The sequence below is a fragment of the Selaginella moellendorffii genome, unplaced genomic scaffold (genome assembly GCF_000143415.4).
Source record: "Selaginella moellendorffii unplaced genomic scaffold, v1.0 SELMOscaffold_2, whole genome shotgun sequence".
NCBI classification, from domain to species: Eukaryota; Viridiplantae; Streptophyta; class Lycopodiopsida; order Selaginellales; family Selaginellaceae; genus Selaginella; species Selaginella moellendorffii.
The window spans coordinates 2,894,117-2,906,854 of record NW_003314263.1 but is presented as its reverse complement, the minus strand read 5'-3'; the positions used below and the strand labels follow the sequence as shown (position 1 = coordinate 2,906,854).

The window sequence follows — 12,738 nt, the reverse complement described above, 5'->3', positions numbered from 1 at the left end:
TTATGCTTAACGAAATATGCGTTTGAAAGCCATATGAACAGAATATGCCACTATAGGAGAATATGCTTCCCAAACCCCTAAATTTTGAAATTCTAGGGCTCTTGAAAGAGCGGGATGGCGATCTCGGCGATCGTGGGGCGGACCAGTCCGATTCGGCGTTTCTTCTCGCTGGATCCTACGAGCTCAATGTCAGCATCTTCTATCAATCCAACGTCAAGGAGTTGATCGTGTTCACGGCGCGCACCATCGCCTCGCGCACCAAACCGGGGGAGCGCCGATCGGTGGAGCAGGGTATGTGTTTTTCTAGATCGTTTGTTCTTCGTGTGTGAGCTCCTTTCTTTTCGTGGTGGATTGTTCCTCATTTTCTTTGTGTATAGACCAGTACACGGTACATAGTTTCAACCGGAATGGACTTTGTGGCCTGGTTTTCGCCGATAAACACTATCCAAGCTCTTTCCTGGTTCTTCGCGAGGTAAACACTTTGGAAGCTTTGGCGAAGTTTTGTCTGCTTCGTTGTTTTTTCTTTCTCTCTGGCTCAGGTGCTTGACAAGTACGAGCAAACGTTTGGAAACTCGTGGAGGCAATTGAAGGCTGACAAGCAGCACGCCTGGCCATGGCTCGACGAGGCTCTCAAGAAATTCCAGGTAGCTTTCCACCTCTTTTTGCTCTAGCTTTGAATCCATCCTTCCTCTTTCTCTAGGATCCAGTCAATGTGGACAAGATCCAAAAGATCACCAAGGACTTGGACGACACCAAAGTCATACTGGTGCGTGAGAGAGAGCCTCCCTTGAGTTTTTGCTCTTAGCTTTCCCGGCTTGATGCTCGTGTTTTCCCAGCACAAAACGATCGACAGCATCCTGGACAGGGGCGAGAAGCTCGACAGTCTCGCCCAGAAAAGCTCCGACCTCAGCTTCAAATCTCGCGTAACTAAGTTCTTTTCTTCGTTCGCGATCCTCGAATGACCTTTGCGTGTTTTTTATATGTAGGAATTCTACAAAGTCGCGCGCAAAACCAATCAATGCTGTTCCTTGGCATAGATTCGACCACTTCGAACATGTCTTGCCGCTGTTTTCTTAGCCTCATAAGCATGGTTTTCCGATCTCACAATGTTGACTAAGCTTCTAAAGATTGGTTTCATTGCCCAGCATTGCGATCGAATCAAACTTTTTTGGATTGACAAAATGTCGAATGATCTTTACAATGCAGAATTCTATGAAGTCGCATACATGTCCGTTTTAAGAATTGTTGAAAGGAGTCAAAACTCTCGCAAGGAGAAGGTCCGGTCTCATCATCAAAATTCTCGTTTAACTGTTGGATCCTGATTCCAAAAAGCTGTAAAAAAGTAACGATTCATACGATTTACCTAAGTGATACGAAGGATCTCTTGCATTGCGATGGAGGTTGCTCCAGGCTCAAAGTCGACACCGCCGAGCGCAGTTTCTTCGAGGCCCGGGAGCCTTGCAATGCAGCTCCGTTCGTCTTTGGTGAGTCCATCCGATTGCAAAGCGTTTTCCAGTCGGTCCTGACATCCCAGTGCTACTATCAGGTCGAATATCGCCTTCTGCAAGTTCGACGACATCAGGCACAAGTTCCCGCAGAGAAAATCGATGAAGACGGGCTCAGCCAAGATACTTTCTCGAATCCCTTGTTGCTCCATCACCAGCTGCATTTGAAATGTGTAGAGGCCCTTAAAACATCAAAGTGGAGAAGCTCACCTTCCTCAAAACATTTGCGAGGCGAAGTTTCTCCCTGGCACTGCCTCCTTCTTTGTCCAGCAAGACGAGCGGTATGCATCGGACCATTGTCTCTGGCCTCTCCTGCCACAGCCTCTGGAATACACCCCAGGACTCTTCGTTTCCGAGATCAATGCCTTGAACGATGGCCTGGATTTCCCTCGCCTGTGGCTCGCGTTCGTGGATCATGAGTTGCCGTTGAGCACTGATAGAATTTGACGCCAACGCGATGTCCAACAGAGTACCATAACTGGAGTTCACAGCTTCCTCTAGTTCTTCGTCTTCGGAAAACGATTCGAAGTTCTGCTTGGGAACGGCTGGCGGGGTACATACGCGGGCGTGCTCTTCGGGAAGGAAGCTGTCCACCTGCTCTGTTTTCTCAGATAGTTGGTCATAATGCGATACCGACATGATGTTCTTCGTTGCTGTGTTCGTGTTGCACAACGCAATCGTTGATCCACAGTCCCGAGAGGAAATATTTTATGGAAACGCGATCTATGATCGAAATACTTACTGCTTACCTGTGGATTCACAAGAAGCCGCAGCTCGGAGAAAGCTTTGTACTTGCGATTGGTGAAGCGCAAGAATCTCTCGTTTGGGAAATGCGAGTGATCTAGAAACTAGAAGGTGCGCGGAATATCCTCTTTCGCATTTCCACTCACTTGAATGGACGCCGTTGGATCTGCCACGTCCGTCCCATGCTAGACGTTCGTTGGTCTGCAAAAACGCTGACGCAAGTGAAATACCACTACTTTACTTATATCTCATACTTACGTCATATGGCTTTCAAACGCATATTCCGTTAAGCATGAAGATATTCTGTTATGGTTTTGTTTTGTCATAGATAAAATTACAACAAAACAATATAAGAATGAACATTAGCACTCCAAAATTTAGATCATTAGATCATTAGATCATTAGATCATTAGGTCATTAGATCAGTCCCACGACTAAATCATGGTAAGTTTTTAACTTCAATGCCCTTTCCTTGTCCTGCTGCGTCTGATTTTAGATTTGCAGATGATTTCCTAGCAGCGTCTGCCTGGAAGAGCTCCAGGTCCCAAGAGCACGTTCGGGACTGTCCGCTATGTGCTTGTTGCTGGTGGTGAGATTGTACCGTGTTACTGGTATTAACAAATATCCGTGAATTCGATTTCAGGCATTGCAACGGACTAGGATGAAACTTCTTCCTTGGAAATGAAAAATGTTGAGAGAAAGACACCAACACTAGAGGTACTTTTGAGCTCTATCTAGCATCTTTTCTAAATGTAAATCGTTTTATTGTCGGCTTTCTATCGAATCAATAGTAACACTTGCTTTAACTTTCTTGCTTTCCCAGCATTGGTTTCAGTTTGATATTTTAGTGTTGATCTTCATTGCGGAAAGTTTTCTTCTAATTCTCAGGCTGCTTTGACAAGTTCCTCCAGAGGGTAAGCTGCGTTCTAAGTAAGTTTTTTCAAAGAGTTTCTATCGATCTTATACTCACGGCATGCTTTGCAGTACCTGCTTCAGCTGAGGTAGCGTTTAGGGACATGCCAAGGACGTGATCTTCCTATCATGCAACTCAAATTATCCAGGTAACTCTCAAGTTTATCATGAGTCGAGAGACTGAGCCCTTTGTGTTTGACCAGTCCAGGGACAGGTGTGATCGCGGTCGCCACTTTCTCACGCTCCTCGTAGCAATTTCTTCCGAGCCAGAGTCCTGGAGATATGCTACAAACCAAGTACGAAGAGAGGCACACACCTTTACTTGGCTCATTCTCATGTCTATAACGACAAGTCCAGGTTTGATCCAGTTTCTTCTCACAAGATTTGCGTTTCCTGACCAGGATATCAGCAGTCCGAGAAATCTCTACTAGTTTTTGCGTGTGCGTATATTGTGACTGTGGCATTGTGTCTCTGGAGTAGCACTCTTGGAAGGCCGACGACGTCGCTACAGCCAATGACCACCACTTTCTTCATCTCAAGAAGCTAAGGTCCACGAAACTTGGCTGGAAATCATCGAGAGCCAGAGGCCATCCACATCTTTCTTGAGGCTTATGTCTTGGAGCACGGTTTCCAGCCGGATCTTCTGAAATAGGGGAAGAAAACGATGAAGAGAATACTAGTATTCAAGCTTCTGGTACGTGGTCGTTAGAAATTCTTCTGACACTTCATTCGTTTGCTGGAACTTTGGATGCGTGCCCTCGCAGTACAAGGACGAGCTCATTGGGAGTGCAGACGAGAGCCTGAAAGATCTTCTCGCAGTTCTCCTCCTCTCCAATCTTGTCTTCCCCGTTCACTGTATAAATCTGGGCCGTTAATTTATTTAAATCAAAGCTGTACATCTTAAAAGGATCTGAACCGTCGAATGTCAAACTGGTGACGTGTCATGTAACTGATGATGTGGCTAGGATTGTATGTGGGATTTTCCATGTGAACATCTATTTGGACCAGGATGATTTACCAAATCTATTTTAATGTAGCTCCCACACGCGATAAGAGTTTTCTGGGATCACCATGTTGATCTCACCGTGACAGCGGCTCAGAATTGGAGGCTTTTGATGGCAGCCAAGCCAACGTGGACCTGAAAACAGAGTTCTTTGGTCTACAACTCAGGATTCTGGCAAGCTCCACACTGGAAACGAGTTCCATGACGCGGAAACATTCGTCGCCTGGTTATCCATTGTTACTGACAGAGGCCGACCAATGACAAACTTGTCACGACCACAAAGCACCGGAGGATCATCACCGGTGTCGGTCGCGGGAGGAAGTCTCGTAGACCAGAAACCTGTCCCCGACTGCATGGACATTCCATTGCTTCTGTCCCCTGTGAAGATGGAGCTCACGCCTGTATTGCTTGTGACCCAGAATCGAACCCACATAGTTGCCTTCCTGCTCCTCGGGTGTGTAAGGCTGCTTCCCGAGCTGGTGTTGGAGTGCTACCCACTGCCCACTGATTCTATCCAGGCCTGCTTGAGGGTCTGCGCGAACAAAGCGTTCCTGCTCTCGACTTAGTCGCGGAAGAGGCGGCGGCCTCATCTTCCTACCATACTTCGTCTTCACGTAGAGATCGTCGTCACGGCACAGGTCTCTGATCGCAGCAATCTGTTCCTTCGTCCAGTAGAAGCGAGGAAGGGGCTGAAACTTGGCACCCATCTCAGATGCTAGCTAGCTAAACCCCTCGCCAAAAGAAAAACTTACCGAAAGCTCATCTTTTGACTAAAGAATGTTCCTTCTCTGCTAGAAAATACAATGGTTCAGAATCCGGACATGCAAGAGAAAGTACTTACAAAGAATCTATAGACAAGCGTTGGCCTGTAGTCGCAAGAGCCGCGATTCAGCAGCAGCACCAGCAGCTTGAGCCGGAGTTAAATCTCGGAAGGTATCAACCAGTGGGGGTGTTCTCTTTCGGTTCGTCCCAAGCTAGTAAGCTGTTCATGTCATTCGCTGAAAGAGGCTGCTCTTTTTGTTTCATTGGAAGGAGGTTCGTCTTCTGTTGGCTCATTTTGTAGATGTTCTCCTCCACGGTGTTACATATCTGGAAATGTCATCAGTAATTGGAAAACAGAAGAAACGTACGTAACTTACAATGAATCTATGTACAAGTGTCTTTAGACGTTGGCCAATCCTGTGGACTCGATTGATAGCCTGAGCTTCTACTGCCGGATTGAGCAAAGGCTCCACCAAAATAACGTGTTGGGCCTCTATTAAGTTCAGGCCATTGGCACCATGTTGAATGGGTAGTAACATGACTTGGATGTTCTCCTTCTTAAATTCCAAGATGGAAGAACCCATTTGTCTGTGAGAAACACAAAACGAGCACATGAGTAAAAGTAAAACAGATTATCGATGTTACCTGCGGTGCTTTAATCGAACCCAGCTGAGCTTGTGCTCTTCAGTGCGTGTTCTAATAAGTCCAGCACTTCTTGCCACGTCGAGAACACAAAAATTTTCACAAACGGATCGTCTTCTTTCAGACTAAAAATTCTCCTGACGACAGCTTCAATCTTCAAAGTTGCAAAAGAATTGAAGTAAAAAGCAGACGACAAAGCGAGATTACCTTTGTTCCATACGACCCTGCCACGGTTATAGATGTTTCTTCGTCCTCTTCTTCTTCCTGGAGGTTTTCCGCAATTTTCGAAGAAGCCGCTTCAGCATTGGCATAAGCAATATTAGAGACATAAGTCTGTTGTCTCGTTGGACATGCAATGCGCTTGAAATCAGCACCGATCGCTGGTGCTTTATGGCAGTCCACAATAAGATTCAAACCTGCGAAATAAAATGAAAATTTGCTCAGGAAACCAACAAAGTAAGACACCAAAACTTACACTTGCCACAAAGCAAATGGCCGCATGGAAGGACCATTGCTCCAGATTCTAAGCTATCGTGGCAAACTGGGCAAGTTTCTCCTTCCAAACTGTTATGGCCCTCGTCCTTCTTATTCCTTACACCCTGCAATCCGGAAATGAGAGGAGCTGCGAATAAAAGAAAACTTAAGCCTAATACCTTCAAGTATCTGAGCTGCCTCTTCACACGAGATAGATTCTCAACAGCAACAAATTTTTCGTTGGTAAGCTCCGCGTTTCTAATTGCTATCTCGTAGCCTTCATCACCAAAAGGATTGCCGTCTGCAGCCTTGGCACCTTGCAAACATAGCCTTGTTGTCGACATGCTCAGCTCGTCCAATGCAGTTAGAACTAATTGTTGTGCTGTTGTCAAGCGTCTCGCCGCTGCATATTCGCTACGCAATGCCTGAATTGACACGGTTTGTCAAACAGACTTACAAATAAGCACAGGAGTGTTTACTTCAAGGTACTCGAGATGCTTCTTTGCGGCTTCGACGTTTCTGCTTTCATGTATGCAAGTAAAATCTTTAAAACCATTTCCGTTTCAGAACATCTGTGCGTAACCTGTGAAAAGAAATATTTAAGCTCGAAGCAAAGAAAAACAAAAGAAAAAAGTTAGAAAAACAAAAAGAAGTTGCCTTACCGCAGCTACTGCTGCTCCTTTTCTCCTGCCTGTGAACGTACTTGAGAAACAAAGGCGTCTTCTGCAGCAACAATGCCATCTAATTCAGCTGCTCGGGACGTCAAGTAAAATCGCCTATTTGCATATTTCTGTTTATCCACTAGATTGTACCTGAAACATGAGATCAATCGCACAATGAACACAAGTTATCCCAGTGTGTCTAGGCTGGCACTGGGAACATTGTCCAGCGCGCTGCACATAATCGGGATTCGGATTCTGCATCCCGCCATCCATTTCAAGTAAGCGACTCAGTACGTGGTCACGAGTCTCATGGAGATAAGAACTTGAGGCCGTTAAGGTCGTGGTATCTACATGCTCACTAGAGTACCTTCCAAGAAAGATAAGGAAAACATACCTTAGAACAAGACTAGAAGCATTCCGAAAGGCAGGTTCAGTGTTCATGGCATCTCAGTCATCGCTCAACATCAGTTTGGGTGAGACAGTTGATCTGAGACTGCCAAGAACGCCAGAATTGAGAGCATCAGGCTCTATATACAACATTCAGCAATCCTTGCATGCCAGACGTATATACAACATTGGGAGCGGGTGTCTTCTGCGGCTTGGTCCTGCTACCAGGGGAACCTCGTTCTATGACTCGTCACCAACAGACACAACGATTGTGGCTTTCCCAACGTATACTATAAAGTCAACTAAACTACCATGTTAAAGTGGCCTTTACCATCAAAACCACTCAATATCGTTTTATATAGTGGTTGTAATTGAAGTATGGAATCTTGTGTGTGTATATACAAGACTGATATTTATTTGTTAATATACAAAACTAAGTAATGTCAAAGGTAGTAAAATAAAATGATATTTCAATACCAACTAAAATATTTAGGCCTATAATATAATAACAAAAATAATAATGCTAATAATAATATCAATAATAGAATTCAATGCATTGGTAAACTAAAATATATATTAATTGAATTAGATATAGTTTGTCATCTGCTATAAATGATACAAGCCCCATCTTGTTATATTGTAAATAGTTTCTAGAACAAGTGAGAATATAAAAAGTCTGTTTAAAATAATAAAATACTATTTTTAAAAAAATGGTATAAAGTATATAAGCTAATAGTTTTACATTTAACAAAGAGTTAAATATCTTTTTCTTTTAAATAAATTTTGATTTCTTGGAAAAATGAGTTTTTAACTTTAATTTTCTTTAGATTGAAAGATTGGGAAATATGCACAAAACTTTTGACCTTTGTGCCCTTTGCTACACAGTTTTCATTTTTTTTTATAATATGAGGCAATAGATGTTTAACCACATGATACAAATCAAATAAATGTGGGTGTATGGGCTATTATTAATGGCTTGGAACTCCCAAAGAACTCTTAGCATGTGTGGAAGCTATATATAATATAGATTCAGGAAATCATCTTAATTCAAATAAACAAATTTAATTCTTTGGCATTTTGTGCATTGAGTTGAATTGTGTAGGATGGGATGACAATTAGCTTAGGGTCCAAGGAGTTTGATGGTTACATTTTTTTACTTTCTAAACAATTTTCCAAAAAATAAAGAATTGGCAAGCTCAATGAGTTCTTCCATTTAACTTTAGAACAGGGTAATAGAGTATATTTGTGCAAATTACAATTTATAAATGCTATATTTGTGTTCATTTCCATAACTTTTTTATTTTCCTAATAGAAGAGTGTATTGATAATGTCCTAGATTTAAAGTGCAAAGAAGTTTAATGTTATTTCTCTATCACCCACTATTCTATAATTGGTAAACAAAGTTATTTATTCAATATTGTTTTGCCCTAATAGATTGTATTTCCCACTAGCTTGGGAGTTATATATGTGTATTATTTTTGCACATTTGTAAAAATTTAATAATTAATTATTTAATATTTTCTGATAAATATTTATTTCTTTTTAATTTTTTATAAAATTTAAATTATAAATAAAATATATAAATTAATAATTTTAAAGAAAAAAATTTCAATAATAGTGCTGATAAAATAAACACAACTAAATTATTAACAAAAATCTTTATATGTGTTTATATAAAAACTTTGCATTATAGTTAGACAAAAATTATTTTTACCAACCGATGCAATTGCAGATTACAAATTAGATTTCTTATATATTCAACAGGCTTTTTTATTCTCTTTTTTCTTAAAGTCAAAATTTTTGGGATTACTAATTATTTTAATGTCAATTTTTATTATTCTAGTTTAAAACTATTTTAAAATTATTTAATATTCAAATAATAATAATATATAATGTTTTTGTTGTAATTTAATACATATTTTTTATTTAATTTATTGATTTGAAACTTTTAATTTTTATAATGTAATAAATTATTTTTAGATATTATACTATATAAGAGGAATAAAATGCCAAGAAAGTTAAATATCTCTAGGGTTTAATATCTACTTTTGAATCTAATTTAAAGTTTATATCATATTGTTTTCCTGAACATTTTAATTATGGTTTTACATATCAGGAATCGCTTACCAAGTCAGAGCATCAAGAATCATACCAGATCAGGTGTGGATAAGTGTCCAGACACTTTCAAGTGTTTTGCTGTGCACACATTCCAAGCGAACTGCAAAAGAAGCTAGATCCTAAGCAGGCTACAGCAAGACTTAGAAGGCCTATTGACTTTACAGCTTGGACCAGAAGCAGCTACTGATCAGTTGAGATGTTGTTTTTGACGAGACAACTCTCTATAAGGATTATCTCTCGTCACACACTCAAGGTACTCACTCTGATGAGCAAACTAATCCAGGATGGCTGCAGTTGCTAGAAGATGAGGAACCCCAGCTGCCAAAGTTTTTCCTCAACTTCCAATAACTCCTAGCACAAAGGCTAGCAATAGCTCTCCTCCAGACCACTTTCTTCCATGGTAAGTTTTCCAGGCGGCTCCTCCGTCTCCAAAAGCTTCAAGCTCTTCAAGCCCAGTGCTTCGGGTGCTTAAGCGTTTCCGACAAGTCACACGCGATCAGGACGCAGAAGCTAATCCGCAGCTCAGCCGACTCCATCTGAGAGCTCTTCTTGTCCAAAACAGTAGCCATGGCTGACTCTGCTACAAAGATCTCCTTGATCTTTTGTACCAGAGTTCGAGATATCAGCCATGGCTACTGTCTGGGGTTCCAGGTGCTGAGAGATGAACGACAGGTATTCTTCACGTTGCTGAAATTCTCGGGTAAACACTTTGGAATATTTGCCTTTCTTTTTCTTTCTCTCTTGACTTATTTTTGGCTCTCTCCCTGGCTCAGGTTACGAGCAAACCTTTGGAAACAAGTGGAGGTAATTGAAGGCTGCCAAGCAGCACGCCTGGCCATGGCTCGATGAGGCTCTAGCTTTGCATTGCTCTAGCTTTTTTTCCATCCTTCTTTTTTATCTAGGATCCAGTCAATGTGGAGTCGGAGTGAGATAACATTTATTCTCTCTGGTTTTTTCTCTCGTGAGTTTCTCTTTCTCGCGTTTTCGCAATTGTGTTTATTTCCCTTGCCACGTACCTGACACGTCATATACTTACGTGTCATATTTCTGTCACATCCACGTGTACCTTGACGTTAGGGCTCTTACTTCTGTTTCTTCGTTCTCTTCAAATTTTGATCGCGAAGATCAAAGAACAAGAAATTCTCCAATGCTTCCACACGATCATGCCAGTCTCGAGGAGGAGAAGCAGCACAGTGACGCTCGCGAGGAAACACTTGACGTTCTTCCGCCTCCACCTGGCCTACTTCATCGCCATCGCCATCGCCGGGACGTGGATCCTCTGGGGGATTGGAGCCCGCCGCCATAGCAAGATCTCCCACCTGAAATTCATCGACTGCTTCTACCTCATCACCTCCGCGCTCTGCATCACCGGCCTCGCCAGCGTCCCGATCGAGAGCATCCCCCCCGGCGGCCAAGTCGTGCTCATGCTGATGATGATCCTGGGCGGCCAGGTCGTCACCTCGGTGGTTCCACTCTTCGTCAAGAAGCAGCGCTACTGCGACGTCGCCAGGCAAGTCCTCGCGCAGGATGATCGCACGCGGCCATCGTCGAGCTCTAATCCCGACAATGATCGCGATCTCGTCCCCAATCCAAACGCCCAAGCTCCTCAAGATCGTGAAGACGATGCTACTCCTACTAGCGCTACCACACCCTCGAGCTCGCAAGGAGGATCGTCTCCAGGATCTCTTAAAAGAACGCAAAGCGGTGCTGTCCGGCTCTTGAGGAGATTGAGCGGCTCCATGAAGCTCCGCTCCAAAGAGGACGTCTGGATGCGCGAGATGGCGTCCAAGAAGCACGCCCAGCACTTGCGCGAGATCTTCCAAGAGCACAGCGCAACCGTGTCACTCACCTGGATCGTCGTCTGGTACTACATCCTCGTCCATCTCACCGGCTTCTTCATCACCTGGAGATGCATCCTGGGCGATGCCAGCGCCAAGTCGAGCCTGGAGAGCAAGAACATCAACATCGGCTTCTTCGCGCTCTTCCTCACAGTCTCATCTTTCGCGAATGCCGGCTTCGTCCTCGTCGATGAAAACATGACCCTCTTCAGCTCCTCCACCGTGCTGCTGCTGGCGCTGGCGGCGATCATCCTCCTGGGCAACACCATGTTTGCGCCATCGCTGCGCGGGATCATCTGGCTGCTCCACCGAGTCGACGCCACCCGGCGCGAGGATTACGAGTTCCTGCTGGAGCACCCCAGGAAGTGCTACACGCACTTGTTCCCGCGGACCACCACCCTCTGGTTAGTTCTCGCCGTCACCGGGTTCAATGGGTTTGAGTGCCTCATGTTTTACATTTTGGACTGGAAAAGCAAGGCCTTGGAGGGTTTCGGCACAGGTGACAAGGTTGTCAATGGCATCTTTCAGTCTGTTAACACGCGGAGTGCAGGCATGAACTCCATGAACCTTGCAGATCTCTCGCCCTCAATGCTCTTCCTCTACTGCGGCATGATGTAAGTTACTATTACGCCGCCACCTATTTTCCCTCTTCCCAGCATCTTGGAAGAGAGAGAAAAGGTGGCAGCTTGAGTTTACTGAGCGTGAGAATGCTATGGTTTTGCAGGTATATTGCTGCTTACCCGGTATTCCTCTCGCGGCAGTACTCACGACACTACGAAGCCAAAGAGCAGCGGGCTTCTGTGATTGTGGGGCTGGACCGGGACGTTTTGGACACCACAATCACGACCCAGTCCAAGAGATTGCTGGCTCAGGACTGGGCCTACCTCTTCCTCGCCACCTTTTTCATCTGCGTGTCGGACAACAAGCAGCTCAAAAGCGATCCCCGCAACTTCACCATCTTTAGCGTCATCTTCGAGGTCATAAGGTACGAAAACCCTTCGAGTTGCAAGACAAAATCTCTAAAACTTCGAAATTCATCCAAGTTATCATCTAAGTTACAAAATCATCCTCTCTCCTCTGATCGAGCTCACGAGTTTCTGATTTGATCGAACTTGCAGCGCGTACGGCAATGTCGGGCTGACGCTGGGCTACAGCTGCAGCCTGAGGATCGATTCGGCGCCATGCACGGACGTCCCGTACAGCTTCTCGGGCAAATGGGGCGTTGTTGGCAAGCTCTTGCTCATCCTGGTCATGTTTCTCGGCAGACACAGGGGTCTACCAGATAGCATCGACTCTGCGATCTTGCTCCCAGAGGACAAGTTCTACAGCATGTTGCGGAGCCAGACCGTAGCACAACCCGATGGCTCCATCACGATAATCGCACCACCGAGATCGGAATGTACAGATCTTGTTGATTTGTCGTGAAACAAAGATAGACGAGAACCTCTTTTCGGAAAGCTGTAGAACACCATCGCCAAAAAGAAGAGAGAAAAAAGGAGCACATACCTTTGTGTACAGTCCTCTCGAGATTAAGATTCTTGCACGCTTTAAGAGAAAATCGTGGACACACAATTGATTATGTGTATTATAAATTTCTAGTCGTTTGGTTCTTGCTTGCTGATCGGATGGACGAAGGGCCAACGTATGCCACACTTGGTGCGAGGCCTGGAAGTGGGAAGATCAAAACAGAG

General features: G+C 44.0%; 2 protein-coding genes across 2 annotated transcripts; both read left to right on the top strand.

Moving 5' to 3' along the window:
* Positions 1 to 62: 62 nt before the first annotated feature.
* Positions 63 to 1,107, top strand: LOC9661335 (VAMP-like protein YKT61). The gene is made up of 6 exons (XM_002962961.2): positions 63 to 291; positions 378 to 472; positions 540 to 644; positions 701 to 766; positions 837 to 923; positions 987 to 1,107. The coding sequence occupies exons 1-6, from the start codon at positions 63 to 65 to the stop codon at positions 1,035 to 1,037; spliced, it is 633 nt and encodes a 210-aa protein (XP_002963007.1). The 3' UTR covers positions 1,038 to 1,107.
* An 8,669-nt stretch (positions 1,108 to 9,776) lies between these two features.
* Positions 9,777 to 12,492, top strand: LOC9643216 (probable cation transporter HKT9). The gene is made up of 4 exons (XM_024660867.1): positions 9,777 to 9,909; positions 10,287 to 11,661; positions 11,772 to 12,032; positions 12,166 to 12,492. Exons 1-4 carry the CDS (start codon positions 9,777 to 9,779, stop codon positions 12,470 to 12,472), a joined length of 2,076 nt encoding a protein of 691 aa, XP_024516635.1. The 3' UTR covers positions 12,473 to 12,492.
* The last annotated feature ends 246 nt before the right edge of the window (positions 12,493 to 12,738 follow it).